Raw genomic sequence first — 18,631 nt, forward strand, 5'->3', positions numbered from 1 at the left:
TAATAGGATCTGTGGCTTTGACTGCCCCTCTGCACAGTAGACTGGCCATTAATGAAGAAGTTTTTTTACCCTATCTTTTTTTTTTTTCTCCCAGAATTTACATTTATTATGTGGGCTAATCACTGCTGGCTGGAGGCAGTGTGGGAATCGTGATTAGTGTGTGAGTTCTAATTAAGTCTGTGAAGCCTCACACACTGGCAGACAGGCTCCGGGAGCTGCACGCTTAGATACACACACAGATGTAGTAGGAAGGGACATAGACACACACACACACACACACACACACACACACACACACACACACACACACACACACACACACACACACACACACACACACACACACACACACACACACACACACACACCTTTCACATGCATCTACAGGAATCCACATGCATGCATGCAAGCAAGCAACTGCAAGTGCACTCTGGATCAAACACACGCACGCATGGGATCTACTGTAAAGCGTGATGATGCAACAACAAAACAATCTGCATCTCTCTCATCTTAGGCTCACTGACATCAGCCCATCCACTGCAGTGTCCGAGACATCCAATCCAAAACTACATCAAGCTTGGAAGCACGCGCACACACACACACGCACTCACACACGGAGGGACGCTGACTCAGATGGATGCTCTGGGTGGCAGTGCGCCCCCAGCGGCAGTGCAGCGATGCTGTAGCTCCTGCGCCGGGGTTAAAAAGCGGCGGGCGATGCGCCGGGGCCACAGTGTGGGGTGTGTTTGACACAGAGACACAGAAAAGTTAGTAGCGGACTTTTCTTGGCGTCGGACCTGCAGCATCTGTCGAGAGCATCATGGCAAACAAAGCACAGCAGCCTCCTCACCTGCATCTGGCCGAGGTCACTGCATCCCAGTTCATCGACATTTGGAAACATTTCGATTCTGACGGTAAGACACGTTTTTCTTTCCTAAAAGTTGATTCAAACTCAAAATGCATGAAATATTCCTGAATATATCACTGCAGTTAAATAGAGCCGATTGAAGGAAGATTCATAATAATTACGCAGGGAAATGAATGAAAAAAAAAGACTAAAATGTATCCTTAAAACAATACAATAAAAACCGTTATCAAGCTTAGATTAATAGACAATAATATAACAGCAGAAGTTTGTCGTTTTGGGGCAGTAAAGCGATCATTCAGAAGAGATGAAATATGAGAAATATGACAAAAAGTAATTTGTTAACTCACTTTTGCGGTTCAAGAGACAGAAAGTCCCCACAGTGACAGGAGTTTGCTAATAGGGACTATTTAATCTTTAATTAATGATGGTATGGTAATTAATGATGAATCCCCATGGTTAATAGAAAAATAACGCTAATTAATTTGAACGTTGTTTAACGGTGGATTTCAGATCATGACATTTTGTTTGATGCTTTAAAAAGTTTGATGTTTGTCAAATGAATTTTTAATGCGGACCACTCCCGAAACGCACAGTTAGATCCCTATTTCTTCACAAAACGCGCAAATTATCATAAACAGACTCTTCATTCATACAACGATACATTCATGATATTATTTTCATGATATCAGCCTCAAATGTTGTGTAAACTGTGTAAACCGTATATTGAATGGTCAAATTTACCGTCAATGAAGCTTCATGAGCGCATAGTGCTCTCCAGGAAAATACCTCTAACGGTGCAGGAGATCCATCCTTTTTTAATAATGAAAGCGTCAGATTCAAAGTGTTATCAAGGAATCGATTTATCATTAAATATTTGTTTTTTTTTCCTGTGGGTTAACTATAATCATTTTGTATGTCACCTATAAGTAGACTAATTGGATTTGAATGATGCTCCTTGTATGGATATCTGTTTCTAATCAAAAACAAGTTTCATCAGTGAGTGCAACCTGTCAGGTGATGCTGTCCATGCGGTAGAATTACCTTCATAAGCATTGATTTATGTTTTATTGATGCAATATCTGTCAACATTAAGTTGTCCTATGTCGTAATTTATTCAACGAACCCCCTGCCTTCCTACTCCTTTCTCCTCACTTTCTCTCTCTCTCTCTCTCTACACACACACACACACACACACACACACACACACAAACACACACACACACACACAATCTTGATCTACGTCTTCTCTTGTGGACCCTCTGTTTGCCTCTTTACAAATCTGTCTGTGTACACTATGTACCATATGATGTGCTGTCATGAAATCCTCATTATTCTAATTACAGAGATGTTCTTAATTTCACCCGAGGGTCTACACACTCTTCGGTGGATTAAGGGAATTTTGTGTGCTGATGAGAAAGCTGGCAAAACCTTTTCTGAAAACACCCCATACACTTAATAATCCACAGTGGAAAGAAAAAAAAAAAAAAACGTTTTACTTTGAAACTTTTTTTTATCTCTCTCATTGTTCCCTATTGAATGGCTGAACAGGTTATAATTGGCCTGCGGTGCATCGGGCGCTTCATCCTTCAGGGAGAACAAGTGCTGTGCCCTTTTGGTGTGCTGGATAAATAACATCAAAATTAACCAACCCCCTGTTACTTGATAGTAGACACTCCCAGCTTGTAAAATGTTCATAAAATCATAAACCAGGCAGTGTGCCAGACTGGGAAATATAGATCACCAGTTTGATTCCTGCAACTAGCCGTTATTGATGTCCATAATGCACCTGTACACAAGGCGAGTGTGTTGGGACACTCTGGGGAATTCATTGTTAATGCTATCTGTTTTGACGCCTGCATACATGCTGAAACATATTCCACAGGGAAATCAAGGTGGAATGAGGGAGGCTGGGTGGGGTGGGGGGGGGGCTTCGCAGCTGAGCTCCTATACGAGACACCGTGCAGATGAAGTTGTCATATCTTATTGGTTTACTCTGTGGCCTGCTTATGTCTAATGAGCACCAGTCCGAATGTCTTTTACTTCCAGGTGATACCTACAACCGAGGTATTTTACATACTGAGCTTTGCAACGAGCCACTTTGCAAATCAAATACAACCAGTGCATCAACAGATTTGGCTACAGTGTTTGATTTCTGCTCTCATTACTGGGAGTGTCTCCTCGTTCCGCAGAAAGAAAGGAAAGCTAATTTGTTTGCTCAGGTTGAGTAAACATCTCTGAGTTGCAGATAAAAATACACAGGAGGCGATGCGCCCAGGGATGATGAAACCACATATTCCCCTGTTGGCCCTGGATCAAATCTCATCTGAATTGCGTCTCTCGCATCTCCACCGCTCTGTGTCCCTCTCATCTTTCTCTTCTGCTGTCTCCGTCAGGTTTTTTCAATTCCATCACTTCAAAGCCGGAAAAGGAAGCAACTCTGCTGCCTTTAGCTAATTATAGAGCATTTGCTGTCAATTATTCTTATTAACCTGGATCTGAAATTTCTGAATATGAATCAAAAATCTCACACCTACTGAATGGGCTCAACTGTCTCTATACAAAATATGTGAAATGCTTGGACTGCACCCTCCTCTGAAAGGCAAATGTACTTTATATAAGCTTTAAATGTGTCACCTCTTAGAGTTTTCCTGTGTTGGAATTACCTGTGTTGGGTTTTAAGAATCAGAACCAGAAGTGTCTTAACCCACGTCTTAACCGGGGTCTCCTGGGACTCGTGATGCAGTATTCCAAAGAGTGTGTAAATTGGCCAAAAGTGTTTTTTCAAATATTTTATCTTGGCGGTTGGTGCAAGTTTTAAGGAGACACTATGCAGAATATAAGCTCTAGAAGTGTATGAGGGCAAGTTCAGTGCTTTCATTAAGACATATTAAAGTAATTATTTGACATTTAAATTGAATGATCTGAATGTCTGTTGAAGTCAGCCATGAAATTTAACATCTGCACACTGATCTAAATGTGTAAATGAGGAGTATGTGTTTGCATTTGGTAGCTGATGGGGACAGTTTGAAGCAACATGGACATACTGTAATTAGGCTATGGCACATATAACATTTCCTAGACATAAACCACAGGGTATCTTAAACATATTGTTGTGGCTTAAAGGCTGCTTGGAAGAGAAAGTACTTGCATCTAAATAAGCATAAGCACAGCGCAACCACAAACAGATGCTCCCTTAGGCACAAATATAACGGGATGCATGGATCTATTACAGCGTTTATTGAAAATATGACAGCATCTCGGCATAATCTATTCATAAATCTATTTTTATTTTCATTTTAGGCCATTCGCCTTGTAGTTAATCGAATCTTACTCTGTTTAATTATCAAGCGGGCTATTTCTCTCCAGAGTGCTAAATGTCAATAAGACCCACAGGAGGGAGGCTCGATAGCAGCGAGGCATTTCATTGTCCCACTTACTGAAACAGCCAATCTTGTATTCATGAGTTTTGATAACATCACTAAGGAACGCATGCGTGCCCACACGCACATACAAAAATTGCCACGGATAGAACAAAGCCGTCAAGATGTTGGTTGGATAGAGAGATGATGACAGGGAGATATGGCGAGTTAAAGGGAGACGTGAGGAAGTGGATGGCATAATAATCTTTGTAAGTGTTTAATGAGGCAACTCTGCCTTCCAGGGTTTTATTGAAGCAGCTAGTCACATCGTTTGGAGCCATCTGTGCAGCCATTCAGCGTGCTTGTTGATAGAATATTGTCACAGGTTCACATACTACCTAGGTGAAGCAGGCACACTTATTTGTCCCCTGAGTACTCTCAGGTCAACTGAAAACTGATAATAAGGATACAATATAAGATCAAATTAAATTATCATTGTTCCCAAGCAAAATTTGTCAGAACAAATTACGATGCACAGCATCCCAGGTGCTCATAAGATGAGCACCATTGTCACAGAAGTGACATCTAGTCTGACAAGATGATTGATAGCACGCAATGAATCAAGCTGTTTTCTGAAGGATAGCCAGAAGCTTCTGTTCTGTTTGACACATAATCATCATTTTGCAGTCTACTGTAGGTATTCTTAGAAAAAGCAATTCAGGTAGGAGTTGTCTCAAGATGTTATTTGTGGCACGACACTAGTACACTGTTATCCATATTGATTCATCCCATTTGCCAAATTCCCCTGCTGAAGGCAGTATTGATCTCCGTTGAATAAAAGAAGCTGCCCGTGGATCATCACCTTCGAAATCCTAGAAAAGCAATTTTCCATATATAGCCTCTCCTTGCGAACAACCCTGTGAACACAGTCTTTGAGGAGTGATCAGTTTGCATCGTGTCAGTCAATAGTCTAATCTATTGAGCCAGAGGAAGGAAGAGAGTTACTGGTAAAAGGCTCATATTTGAATCAATACGGGTGCAAAACTGAGCCATGCTTGGATCTGTTTGACACTGTGACACTATGACCACATCTACTCTAATGGCATTTTTGCATGTCAGCAACACTGAGAGAGTCCTTAGTGTTGTGTTGGGATAATGTGACTTTAATGGTCTATCTGTCTCACAGGTAATGGCTACATTGAGGGAAAGGAGCTGGAGAACTTCTTCAGGGAGTTGGAGACAGCCCGGAGAGGAGCAGGAGTTGTGAGTCCAGCGACTAGATATTCTACTGAGATACACATATTGCCAATTCAGGTTTCACTTATACTGACTAAAAATGTTTTCTAGGACCCTACAAACCCCATATTCAGAGAAAAGATGAAGGAGTTCATGCAGAAGTTCGACAAGAACAAAGATGGAAGAATTGAGATGTCAGAGGTAAGGCACTAAATGTGCTTCTTGTACTATGCTTGGATATCAATGGTTTTCACTACAGGAATCGATCAACATTTTGGGAAATCAATATCACATACACAGACTCTGTCCCTTAAATATGAGACTAGAGCCAGTGAGCTTAACCAAGCAGCACTTCCCCTACTAGGACGTCTTAAACAATTAACATGTTAGGCCTAGATCTTGTTTGTTTGATCTATATCAAGAGTGAAGGGTAAAAACGGTATGCTGTAGTTATTCAAGGGTTATGTGCTGGAAAATTGGAGAATCCAGGAAAGAGCTGAGAAACAATCACACTCATAACTCTCAGTATAAAAAATTGTCTTTTTTCCCCCTTTTATTTGGGTACAAATTCAACAAACGAGCTAGCAAGTTGCCCTCTGTTTCTGTCTTTATGCTAAGCTAAGCGGCGGCTGCTGTAGCTTCATATTTAATGGACAGATATGTGATTGCTATCAATCTACTCATCTAACACCCGAAGAGGAAGTGAACAAGTTTATTTCCCCAAATTACAAACTATTTCTCAGACTAAGTATGGTGAAGATTTTGGGCCAATTCATGAATTCAGTGTAACTGTTCTACATTTTCATATTTTTTAATCTCAAACCCAAAAATATCCATAGAAAAGGTTTGGGTTTTCTGTTTTCTATGGAGGTTGTTTAAAAAAAGCTTCACAGAGCTTCACAGAACAGTCAGAGGTCATAGGTCTGGTCAATACTCCAATCAGTTGCATGCAGTATTTATGATAGTCTCTGTGGAGTGCTTTCCCTCAATTATACCATTTTCTTTGCATGATTTTAAAGCGATGCAAGAAAGAGGCCTTCTGCAACACCAATAATCAGCAGCCAGTATGGGAAATCTGCACATGGTTCAGTTATTCTTGTGCGTGAAAATCTGTCATAAAGGATTTGTCTGAACATCCAAAAACATGATTTTTGAAAAAAAATTCTAATGTGGGCATAGCCTAGTTCCTGAGGTTATGGCACTCTATTATTTATGTCTGAGTCGCCCATTTGAAGCTTTACACACAAAAAGCTCCCCAGTCTCCATCTCTTCTCTCCCAGCATATCGACTCCACCATCTTGTGCTCTAACCACTCCCATTTCCCTGTCATTTCTGTAGCTGGCCCAGATTCTCCCAACTGAAGAGAACTTCCTGCTCTGCTTCAGACAGTTTGTCAGCTCCAGCGCTGAGTTTATGGCGGTAAGAGTGTGTTTCTGACTGTCTATGTATGTCTATGATCAGGTATATTCTTATAATGCAAAGCTGCTGCCCTCTTTGCAATACTTTTCAAGATTTTGCACAAAAGCTTTTTTTTCTCGGGGTAACACCATTTGTCAGGACAGACTTACTTTATTCAACCATATGTTATAGTACAGAGTCAATCAACCGTAGAAGGCCGACAGTCTGCGTGTTCTCATTCCTACCTAAAAGCTAATTTCACGGATTAGGTCCCTCTGTATGGTTGAAGGTGTACTAATTAGTGAAATAAACTGAAGTAGTATGAAATGAAAACCGCAGACTCTCAGCATTCATTGCACATGGCTGCACGTCTGCTGTTGAGATTTAGCGGTTGGATTACAAATCGAGTGACCACAGCTGGTCCATCATGAACATCGACTGTAGAATTGACTAAGCACAGATATACTGAGGATAGATGTGACTAATATGTGCCAAATGAGCAAGAAGAAGACACATACTAGTTAAAAAAGACGCGCTCAATGTAAACCACTTAATTAAAGTTAAAAGGAGGATTTAATTGGATTCTATGGAACTAATTTCCTTTCATTTTTTGGTTACCGTAATGCAGTAAACTGTCCTGTTACTGCGTCTACAAGTCACTCATTGTGGCTTCAGAGGCTAATTTGACAGGAGCCATTAGTTTTGGTGTTTTTATGCTCACTTGTAAACATGATGGCAAAGCAATTGGGGTTAATTACTCATGCTGGAATTATAGTTTTCCAAAGATGCACAGAGGAAGGTATTACGGCACAAATCTAACAAATCTCAACAAGCATTACGAGGTTCCTTCGAAACAGAAGAAAAAGAACTGTGTGGCTAAAATCCCGACAAGTGGCCTATAAAAGAAACAGCCAACGTTTCTGGATGACTGCCATGCACATTTGCCTATGTGCAGACTTTCGTCTCAAAATCACTGAAGGTAGAATAAGACAATATAAAACTGGCGCCCCCAGTGGCATTGTTTATACGCTAAATACTGTATAAAACATTTAAAAATCTGTAGTAACTTTTCAAAAAAACGTCAGTTACGTAGCTGTACTTTTGAACTAGATTTACTGAGACTAGTCAGGGACAACAGAAACAACTATAAGTAGCATACATGAAGCATACACCAAAGGGTAAACTAGTCCACTAAAATACCAAAATGTATACATATATATTCTATGTCTGTGTATATCTGTATAGACAAATTTAACATTTTGTTTATAACAATTATCTGCAACAAAGTTAGCAACTAGACAATGCTAGCGAGAAAAACAACCACATCAATTTAGCTAACTAGCAAGTGGACATTAGCTACACACACAATTAATCATATGTGACTAAATATTTTGTAATTTGCAAAACCTCACAAAAAATAAGAATGTTTTTTCTGTTTAGGCAAGCTGTGTGTTTAAGAAACCATTAATGGTATTTCCAAGTATGTTTCAAAGACATTTGGTGCTGTGAATGATAAATATTGAATGAAGGTAGGAGTAACAAAAAGCCTTCAGCAGAACAAGATGTGTGTTGAAAGGTACTAGAAAGGAAATAATTATTCCACGAAATGCCTTAAGAAGATAAGAAAATGGCAGATTTCATGTTAAATCTGCTGCAATGAAAGAATGGAGCCAATTAGAAACCAATTACATGAGGGGAAGAGGCCTTCCTTGTCTCCTGTGTCATATTGAGTAGAAATTATGAAATGAGAGAAGGAGGATGACTGAAAGAGAAGGTGTGGAGGGAGAAGGATACAAAGGGCAAATGAGAAAAAGAAGGAACAGACAGAGCATAAATGAAATCTCGATGGGAAGTTGAGAGCCAGAGTTTGGGAACATAAAACAAGAGAGGAGAATTAATCAGTCTTTGTTGAAGGGTGCAGGGTGGAGAAAGTGGGCAGAGAGGTTTTTAAAGGGTTAGAATGAGGAAGCAGAACCTTCTATTTTCAGAGTCATATATAATGAATAACACCACTGTAGCTCCTCTCTGCAGAGCCCAGAGGAAGAGAGGAAGAGCAGAGGGGGAGGAGGAGAGGAGAAGGACGGGAGGCCATCCATCTTTGATAAGGAGCCCTTCTTTGGACAGGGACAGCTGCTAGATTAAAACATTCATTAAAATGACTTTCACCCCCTCCCTCATTTCTCTATCTGTCTCTCATTGCCCTCTATGCTCATTATGTGGGCGAATGGGATCATATTGAAAACTATGTGATTACAGTGATGGTCCAGGCTTTTGTGATCCTCCCCATTGGAGCGATTTCAGCTTTGAACCAGAGACAATCAAAACTCTTAGACGGGTAACCTCTGGTTCGATCAGGGAGGATTTATGTAAGGGGGAGATATTTAACTCACTCTGAAGGAGATCTTTGCGCATCAGTGCTGAGAAAATGCTTTCAATCCACTATTTCTTGTATTTGTTTTGTTGATTTCTCGCAGGCATGGCGGCGATATGATACAGACCGCAGTGGCTACATTGAGGCAAATGAATTGAAGGTATGTTTTGGCTCCCACTGATGCATTAAAATCAAACAAATATTACAAATGCACCTCATTTATTCCTCTGATTAACATGGTCATGCTTGTTCTTATTTTGTTATCTTTTTTCCCCCCCTCCCCCTGCCATTCACATTCAACCACTCACACAAAGGGCACGTACCCTAAACAGTAATGATCAGACAGTAGATCATTCCCTGTCTTTACCCGTACTCATCTTCATGTTTAAACCACTGTAATTGTGTTACCATTCCCATATTTTGACTTTCAATGTTTCATTAACATATTAAGTGTAGACACTATATCTTGATTTGTATGGCTTTCTGTTTTGGTTCATTCTCAGTTGTTAAGTTGTTTGCACCAATAAAAAGAAAGAAAGACAAAAGAGACAAAAACAATCATCTACATTTTTTGTGTTATGGTCAGAACTGTCCTTATTATAACACTGATTCTGAATCTCTGTGCTTAAAGTCCGCCACCAGCCAGTCATGGTTCAGTATGCAGCTGATTATTTATTATTTATAAGATGTCATTTTCAGAACTTTTTTGTGGGGGAAAAAACATGTCAGGCACACATTATTATTGAACGTCAAGTATTTTTATACGTCTTCAAACATGTCTGGAAGGGATAGTTTGACATTTTCAGACATGCGTTCATTTGCCGTCTTGCCAAGAGTAAGATTCAAGGATTAAAACTCATAAATGCAACTAGACATACAGCAGATTATTAGTTTAGTGTAGCATAAAGACTGGAAGGAGGGGGAAATAGCTAGCCTGCCTTTGTCCAAAGATTTAAAAAAAAATATGCCTACAAGCACACCCAGTTGGTTGCCCGTCAACTTCACAGTAATATCAAGAAATACCTCAGGCATGAACTTTCTTGGAAAGCTCCACTTTTTCATTTTTTTAACCTTTGGACAGAGGCAAGGCTAGCTGTTTCCACCCAGTTCCAGGCTTTATGCTAAGCTAACCAGCTGCTGGCTCCAGCTTCATATTTAGCAGACAGACATGAAAGGGGTATCAATCTTTTCGTATAACTCTTGGCAAAAAAGGGAAATGGTCTATATCCAGAAATGTCAAATTATTCCTTAAAGGAGCATGTAATCTTTAAGACGTTTTTTTTTTTTTTTTTCATATCTGAATTCAAAGAGATACAAGCCAAGATAATCAACTCATAAACTGAATCTGAAACAAGCTAAAAACATTTGGAGCTATCAAATGATATATTAGATTGGAAAAAACAATCAACATTTCATAATGACTGATGCTGAGAAGTATATGTGCATATGCGCGAGTAAAGCCAGGCAGATGCTTTGACAGAGGACAAACTCCCCAATGATGCTGAGTTGTCTCTTTCTGGTGAGGATTACAGACCGCATATATGTTTCTCACTTGGACACCTTTTGGAAATGTTGTAGAATTATATAAAGGAAAGTACTTGACACCTGGGAGTTGTGAGTTAATGGGGTCAGTGATTACACTGCTTGGGTTGTCATGGGATCACATTTGTTCCAGATGACATGGTGTAGATGAGTTACTCAGGTGTGGGTTTTTGAAAGCTTTGGGAAAAAAAGCAGATGAGATCACAGCTTCAGACATTTATCATGCCACATGGCTGTAGGTCGACGAAAAAAATATCCATATGTTCACTGACTCGAGTACTGTACAGGTAATGCAAGAACAGACTGGAGAGATGGTGCTTGAGTACACTGCACTACATTTACTGTACCTGATAATTATAGATACTGTTTACTTATCACATTTGAATTTTAAGCCCAAAACATAAATCCATAAAATCTTTGGTCCTTCTTTCTTCACTGTTTTCCCTTTCTTCTATCTTCATTGTTTCATTTACTCTTTTCTTCAGTGGGGAAATCCTTTTTATATTCCTTTTTGAAAAATCTGATATGACGATGCTTGCAACATTAAACATTACTCTTCCTCATTATCATCACTTTATGTTGGATGTGCTTGTTACTGCTACTACTTTTCCTTTGCCTCAGTAAAGATTCGATACATTTACTTAAATAACAGGTTTGAGTGTATCCTCCCCACACAATTTCCAGGCCCTATTTTCAAGTTTGAGAGAGACAAGATTGCTGTCCTCTATTTGTTTTTGAATATTAAAATAACAGAAATAAGATAGAGTTAACATTCCCAGAGCAGGACTTCTAATCAAACTATATGTGTCATTTATTTCCCTATGTTGATGTTGCATGTTACCCATCATGAAATATGTAATCAAACAGAGCCACCTCACTATATTTCATCTGTGTTCTCAGGGCTTCCTGTCAGACCTGCTGGAGAAGGCTAACAGACACTATGATGACCAGAAGCTTCAGGAGTACACACAGACCATAGTAAGACTCTTTCTCTCTTTCTCTCACACACACTCACACACACACACACACACATACACTACCCACACAACCCAAGATATCGCCTATATGCATACAGCATAATTGTACTGTTTGCATTTATTTAAAGTTACTAATTTAGTATTCTTTTGGGCAACACTTTATGCATAGTATCAGGAACAGTAGATAGAGCAGTCTAAATTCAGTTTTACCCAGATTGTGCTGTAAGAGGAAACTGTTCATCACAGTGTAGTAAACAAGGTCCTACTTCTGCTCAGTACATATAAAATGAGCCACTTATAATGCATCAGAGTCTCTCAAAGTAATTAAAAACACACATAAGTGGCTAAACTTAGTGTTCCAAATGTTTGCTTCTTATATTTAAATGTATTTTAATAAACATTGAAATCTTACATAAGATGAAGTAAGGATTAGTGTCCATCTGTTCTGGAGGACCACAGAGGCTACATGGGGTTGGTGGCAACGGGGCTGTGCGGCTGAGTGGTCGTGAACCCCTCATGTCCTGCAGGTTGTGTGTTTACAGGCCAGATGTGTTAACAGCTGCTTCTTCTTGGAAGCCCCAGAGCTGTCCTGACCTAATTTACTGAAGCAGTCTCCTGAATACTCGTAGAGTGGTCATTATTTTCCTTCACAGATTTATTTGCACATTTTAGAACCGCAGATGGTAAGACTCCCCAATTAGATGATGACATACATGTAATATAGGCCCCAATATCAGTCAAGCGTTACTGGCTGAACATACGAATATATAAGTAATCTTTACTGAAAGTAGCTAAGATAGGCAGTTTTGTGTAGGAGCTATACGGAAATTTGAAACACATGACTTACAGAATGATGGGACAGGTTGGATTGTACTTATTGGAGTGCATGGTCAAAAGAAAATTATGGAATAATATATATTAAATCCAGTGATAACAACAATCAGTGTCTGACTGAGTGGAACTACTTCATTTTAAAATTATGGCATAACACCTCAGCAAGCGTATCATGTTAATAACTACTACATTTTCTCAGAAAACATTTCAAAAGAGAATACCATGTCAATAAAATCGGAATTTTATACCAAATATACTTGCAAAAACATTGTTTGCATTTATTAGAGGATCATTTTTTGCTCTTTCTTGAGGAAAATATAACAGTTTGAGGAAATCTCTCCTATTCTTTCCTCCTGATGCAACTCTCCCCTAAAAAAGCATTGCCTGAAATGGCTGAAACAAGTTTTATGAACAGTCCCTTCACTGATTATCTGTTAATCACCTAGAACACACACAAAAAGTTGTGGATGTATAATAAATGTACAAACTTTAGGACATGTCCATTCCATTTCTCAGTCAATGAAATTCATGTGTCCACATTTACCTTCATCTTGACAGCATATACCTTTAATATACGTTTCCTTTCTCTCTGCTCTGTCCCTTCTCTGTTCTGCTTCCACTTTGTAGCTCAGGATGTTTGATCTGAATGGAGATGGGAAGTTGGGCCTGTCAGAGATGGCAAGGTGATGTGCAATATTACTCGCTTCTCTTTCGCTGTGTAAATGTTGAAACATAGCGCCTGCTGATGTTCATTCACTGTCAATGGATTTGAATAATTTAACGACTATTGTGTCTGTTAATGAAGTCCTCCTCTCTCTCTCTCTCTCTTACAGGCTTCTCCCTGTTCAGGAGAATTTCTTACTCAAATTCCAGGTAGGGAGCAATCATGGTGCACAGAAAATGTTTAATTTAAAACACAACAGTTATTTCAAATCCAAAATGAATGGCTCTGAAATTTCGTATAATGTGCGGCCATTGTCCTATATTAAGATAGGCTCCTTATATTAAAACTATTTTTGATTTTTTTGTGAGCAGTGAAAGTTAAATCTTGTTTTTACAGGGTGTCAAGTTGACCACTGAGCAGTTCAACGCCATCTTCACATTCTATGACAAGGTGAGTGACATTTTATTCACCGTGGTCATAAGTAATGGTACTTGACTACTTTCCGCACACTTCCAAACACACAGCTGAAGTCTGGCCCCCGTTCTGTTTTAGCTTGTGTTCCACTGGCTTTCAGTTTTCAATGTTTGGCATAGACCAGACGTTTTCAGAGTAGGAGATGGGCCTCCTTAGGGGGTCTCCATACAGTTTCAAGGGAGGCTCAGTGAATAGAAGCAAATAATATAATCATGATCCCATAGGCATCCAGGAACTGAGCGAAACTAAGCAAGTAAACCCCCTGGCACAGATGGTTTCATCTGTATCCCTGAAAATACATGTGTTTCAAGCTAAACTGGTATCTACTACTACTACTACAAAGCTAGGCAGTAACATCTGGGTTACAACACCTCATGAGATTTTTTCATAAACAGTTAGCAGATTTTATTAGCATCAATTAAAGCCCCTACAGCTACAACTCCCATGATATCAAAACATAATGGGAGCTGTGACTGCTAAATGCTAATTAAATTGTTATATCTTGGTTAAAATAATAAGGTGCTCATACAATACATTAGTCAGCTAGTGGTACAGAAGCTGGCTTGAAAATGAGTGGATGTTGGCTTTATAGTATTTGATCAGATGAGCTTGTCAGCATTATGATTACTGGTGATATGATTACTTTGCTGTATCTCAAAGATAGTATACCGAGATTGACTTAGGAAAATAAAATGTATATTCCCACAAATAAGAAGAGAACTGCAGCAGAGTAAGAAAATAAGAGTCTATTTGACTGGAAAGCGCAGCGCTGTTTGTTTAGGAGTTTCCTTTTCAAATCGTGAATATGCAAAATCATTGCTTTGTACCTACAGTAGGTGCTCCCCACCGCCTAGGGAAATGAGTTAGACTCGGCACACCTGTCCCTTTGTAAACAACTCAGGGTGGTTGAGCAGTGGTTCAGTTAATGGCCACATTTTCCACATTAGCAATAGATTGTTGGGGAGGGACTGCAGGGACTGATGTGAGACAGGACAGACAGGAACAAAACAGGGTGACGGGAGGGAGAAGGATATCTTGTGAGATTTTGTGAGCCGGAGGAGCCATGCCATAATCGAGGTAGCTAGCTAGGCTCCATTTTTGAGGAAACAAACTCAGCTTGAGTTGTTATCGTTAGGCCGTTGTCATGTACACAACGCTTTCTATATTTTGTTTTTAGGTAGTAACACAAACCAGCCAGACATTAGCTACCAACTTTACCAAGCTAGCTAATTATTGCTATTAGCTATGTGAGCAGGCTGATAACTCCTTCTCCTGGACTTATCGTGTCCTGAACAGTCATTGAGTGTCCCAAATACATACAGTACTATAATTCTGAACATCTTTAATGTTGCTTAACTTTTGAGTGGGAAAACGTAACATTTCTGATTGAATTGAGAAACAAGAACAGTGTTTGGTGTGCTGGAAGGAGGCATTTGGCAGTGTCTTGAGATACGAGTAGATGGTGAGAGTTTGTTTTAGAGGGGCAGGTACCATCACCAACTATAATATTAAAATAAAAATGAACAATCAAAGTCTTCAGAATTGGTAGTGGAATATTCTGTCTAGGCTCTAGCAACAAAACACTGACAAAATTGTTCCATGTCTGCAAAATCCAACTCCTTTCGAGAAATGATTTGTGCTTTCAGCCGTACACCAATTCAATCTGCCGATGAAGACTATGAGATCTTATTTAAAGATACAGAAATGTTCCACTAAATTGACCTTGTGCTAAGAATTTTCTGTCAAACTGTTATCTTCAAGATCGATAATACCTCCTAAAACATGAACTCTTCAACCGTGGCGTTAAAAGTTGGAGAGCAAGAGGAGTCCTTCACAGCATTTGGGGCTGTGCGTGCATGTTCGTGTCTCGGGTTGGACTGAAGGTTAGCGCTCGCTCTAGCTCACTTGCAGGGGACAGAGTTGAATGTTCAATGATGGATGAGCCCCCGCGGTCCATTCATGTAGACACTCTGCACGTATGGAGCACTAGCATTTATGTGTGTAATTAGTTTCATCATTTTGTTATGAGCTCTGCCCCTGCAGCTGAAGCGCAGGCAGCTGCTGTCACTGGTGCTGAGAGATTGTGGGTAGGGCAAAGTGTGACCGGTCAGCTGAACACTAACATGGCTCACAGTGCCAAAGCACAAAACTGTGCGAAGCCTTGAAAATGTCTGAAGTGCAAGATGGCACGCAATTAAGACAGACTGGCTGATACCTGATGTTGCCTCGTTTTCCCAAAACTCTGCAGAGTCCTGGGTCTTTCATCCTTTCAGGGAAAATAAATAGAATTCATGCTTTATTTCAAAGATCTGGGACACCTCAATCTAGCTTTGTAAACATCAAAGAACATCTCCCAAAGTAAAAAAAAAAAAAAAAAAGACTGGCAAAGCCACTCAGCTCTGAAGTCATCTTGAGACAGAGCCTAGATGAACAGAACAGTTTTGTGCCAGTTGCCAGGGGAAAATTTCCAACAATTTGGACTTATTTTTATTTTTGGCCCAAAAACTCTTAATGTGACTGTGAGACATAACTCATTAATTATCAAAAGTGACTCCATATTGACTTTACAGCTAACCCCCTTTACAGAGTTGTGAATGGGAAGTCTTTAAAAAAAAAAATGAATGGCTGTTTGGCTGGTGCATTCATGATAGCTGCCATAAAGTATTGAATGAGTGCTCAAAAATCAGGAAGCTCAGAATAGAAACAAAGAGTTGACTAGAGGGGAAAAAAACACAAGTGTACAGGGGAAAGTTGCAATTAGCTTTTAAAGTGTGCTTGCCATCTCCAGATCATATCAACGATCTGTATGTTTGGACATCTAAATAACACATATTGTTTCTGTTTTAGGATGGGAATGGCTACATTGATGAGCAGGAGTTGGACGCTCTGCTACGAGACCTTTACCAGAAAAACAAGAAGGTGAGTACTTTGGTAAAGTTGTCTGGTACTCCCTGTGCATATTGTATACACCTACTATGTACAAGATAACAGAAATATACCTAAAAACTGTATTTTAAACACAGCACTCTATTATCACATGATCTGCTTGTATCACAGATTTAGTACTAAACATGCTGAGTTAACAAACTGCATGTGATGAGTAGTTTTGACAAATTTGAGTGCTGCAAAAACTCATATTGCTGGTAGTAATAATACTAACAAATAATTAAAGTGTTTATTACCTGCATTCAGAGTGTATATTAGTCCAAACCTTTACTGAAAGGTTGTCCAAGTCATCCATCTTGTCGTCAGGACATGATGCTGGAAAAGTAATGCAGAACTCAGTCAAACAGATTTATGAGAACATTGAATTAACTATAGCAATGTCACAATGGATACATTTAAGTCAGTGGTAATGTAACATTACTCAAAGATCATTATTATGTTTACTACATTAGCTGAGTCTAGAGCTACATTAGCTACATTTTATTTGTAATACTGTACTATAATACCAAGGCTAACCATCTCTGCACTGCAACACAAGAACAAGGTTGCTTATTTTGCACATCTTCTACATGTGCATGGATCATTAACTAGTAAGGAAGCCGACTTTTTGCCTGGAGCATGTTGCTTTGGCCTCTTTTAGTATTCTACAAAAGCGTGTATGTCGGCATCAAATGCATGGTTTAGGATGGTTCTCGTTTGAAAACAGCTGGAAATAACAGCAGGAGGAAGATGGTCCAGACGCTTCAAAGAATTAGCATTAATTAGCTAGCTCATTAAAGCTGGTAATATCTGCTAGTGATGCTCATTTCCGATGGAAAAATCGATGATCGTCGGCAAAAAAATGACATGCCTGCTTTTGTCCAGTTCTGACTGAAATCAAGGTCCCTTTGTTCTAAAAATAACCAAGAATTTTTACTTCATTATTATTATCTAATTTTTATCCCTCTTATCGATTCTGTGTGTCTTTGTTTTGTGTTTTTAGTCTGCTTAATTTAGTTTTTATTTCACCCTATTTTATTATCATAGCTTTTAAATATATTTTATTTTACACCATTTTCGTCGTATTTATTTCTTGTGTGCATAAGTCTCAATCTGTTCTTTTTTTTCCGGTTTTACGTTCCATCTTATTATCGATTTGTCAGTCATCTGTCAAGCACTTTGACTTCCACTGCCCAGTAAAAAAAAGTGCTATACTAGTAAAGTTTAACTGATTGACTGACTTAATTCGAGTGGTAAAACTGCCACTGTGAAGTTTCAATTGGCCATCAGTCTTAAACTTCCTGTCAATTAAATGAGCTTTTCTAGCCAAAAACCTGGATCTATTATTCACTTTCCCCTCATCATGCTCTCTCCACCCAAACAACTGTAAAAGCAACATCCTACGTAACTCACAGATGACAATCTGACCATATTGAATAATAAAGGCTGAATTTAGCATGCTTAAACTGACTCTATCATGCCTCCCTTTGTCTTGTTCAGGAGGTGGACTTGAAGAACCTAACCGGCTACAAGCAGAGCATCATGAGCCTGTCCGACGGAGGGAAGCTCTACCGTGGCGAGCTGGAAATCGTCCTCTGCAGGGAGCCAATTGTGTGACTCTTCGTCCTCTCTCTTGTTGCATATCATGATTTTTTTTCTGCCTGCCCTGCCCCGCTCTCCCGAGACCACACCCACTTCCAGCTGCCTGGCGACATATACCAGGTGCATGTGCCGGACACCGCCCTTTCCCCTCATCTCCTTCTCAATCATTCCTCCATCCCCCTCCCCCCTCCGCCCTAAAGTTGCAACTTCAGAATGAATGACAAGTGCACTGTCAGCACGAAACAGCTCTTTTACATTAAACCCTTATTTTCTGCAACCTGAACTTTCAACCCTAACCGTGACCCATCTGAACCCTCTCGCTTCTCTACCGTTCTTGTCAACTCTTCCCTCGTGTCCTTTTTCTGACATCATCCTTGTCCC

General features: G+C 39.6%; 1 protein-coding gene across 2 annotated transcripts; it reads left to right on the forward strand.

Annotated features, from left to right (window-relative positions):
• The first annotated feature begins 820 nt into the window (after positions 1-820).
• calb2a (calbindin 2a) lies at positions 821-18,265 on the forward strand. Of its 2 annotated transcripts, none has more exons than XM_062421112.1 (11): positions 821-914; positions 5,414-5,490; positions 5,575-5,664; positions 6,802-6,882; positions 9,336-9,392; positions 11,675-11,752; positions 13,213-13,268; positions 13,419-13,458; positions 13,646-13,699; positions 16,571-16,642; positions 18,149-18,265. In XM_062421112.1, the coding sequence occupies exons 1-11, from the start codon at positions 821-823 to the stop codon at positions 18,263-18,265; spliced, it is 816 nt and encodes a 271-aa protein (XP_062277096.1). The 2 variants fall into 2 exon arrangements, with proteins under 2 accessions (XP_062277096.1, XP_062277098.1); XM_062421114.1 differs by having other exon boundaries at positions 18,152-18,265.
• Positions 18,266-18,631: the final 366 nt, after the last annotated feature.

Source organism: Scomber scombrus, chromosome 6 (assembly GCF_963691925.1).
Source record: "Scomber scombrus chromosome 6, fScoSco1.1, whole genome shotgun sequence".
Classification (NCBI taxonomy): domain Eukaryota; kingdom Metazoa; phylum Chordata; class Actinopteri; order Scombriformes; family Scombridae; genus Scomber; species Scomber scombrus.

What these genes read in the sequence shown, in the direction of transcription:
- calb2a (XM_062421112.1), top strand. Translation starts at nt 821, where the DNA reads ATGGCAAACAAAGCACAGCAGCCTCCTCACCTGCATCTGGCCGAGGTC. An exon ending in CCCGGAGAGGAGCAGGAGTT is followed by an intron (nt 5,491 to 5,574) that starts GTGAGTCCAGCG and finishes AATGTTTTCTAG; the next exon opens with GACCCTACAAACCCCATATT. An exon ending in TTGAGGCAAATGAATTGAAG is followed by an intron (nt 9,393 to 11,674) that starts GTATGTTTTGGC and finishes CTGTGTTCTCAG; the next exon opens with GGCTTCCTGTCAGACCTGCT.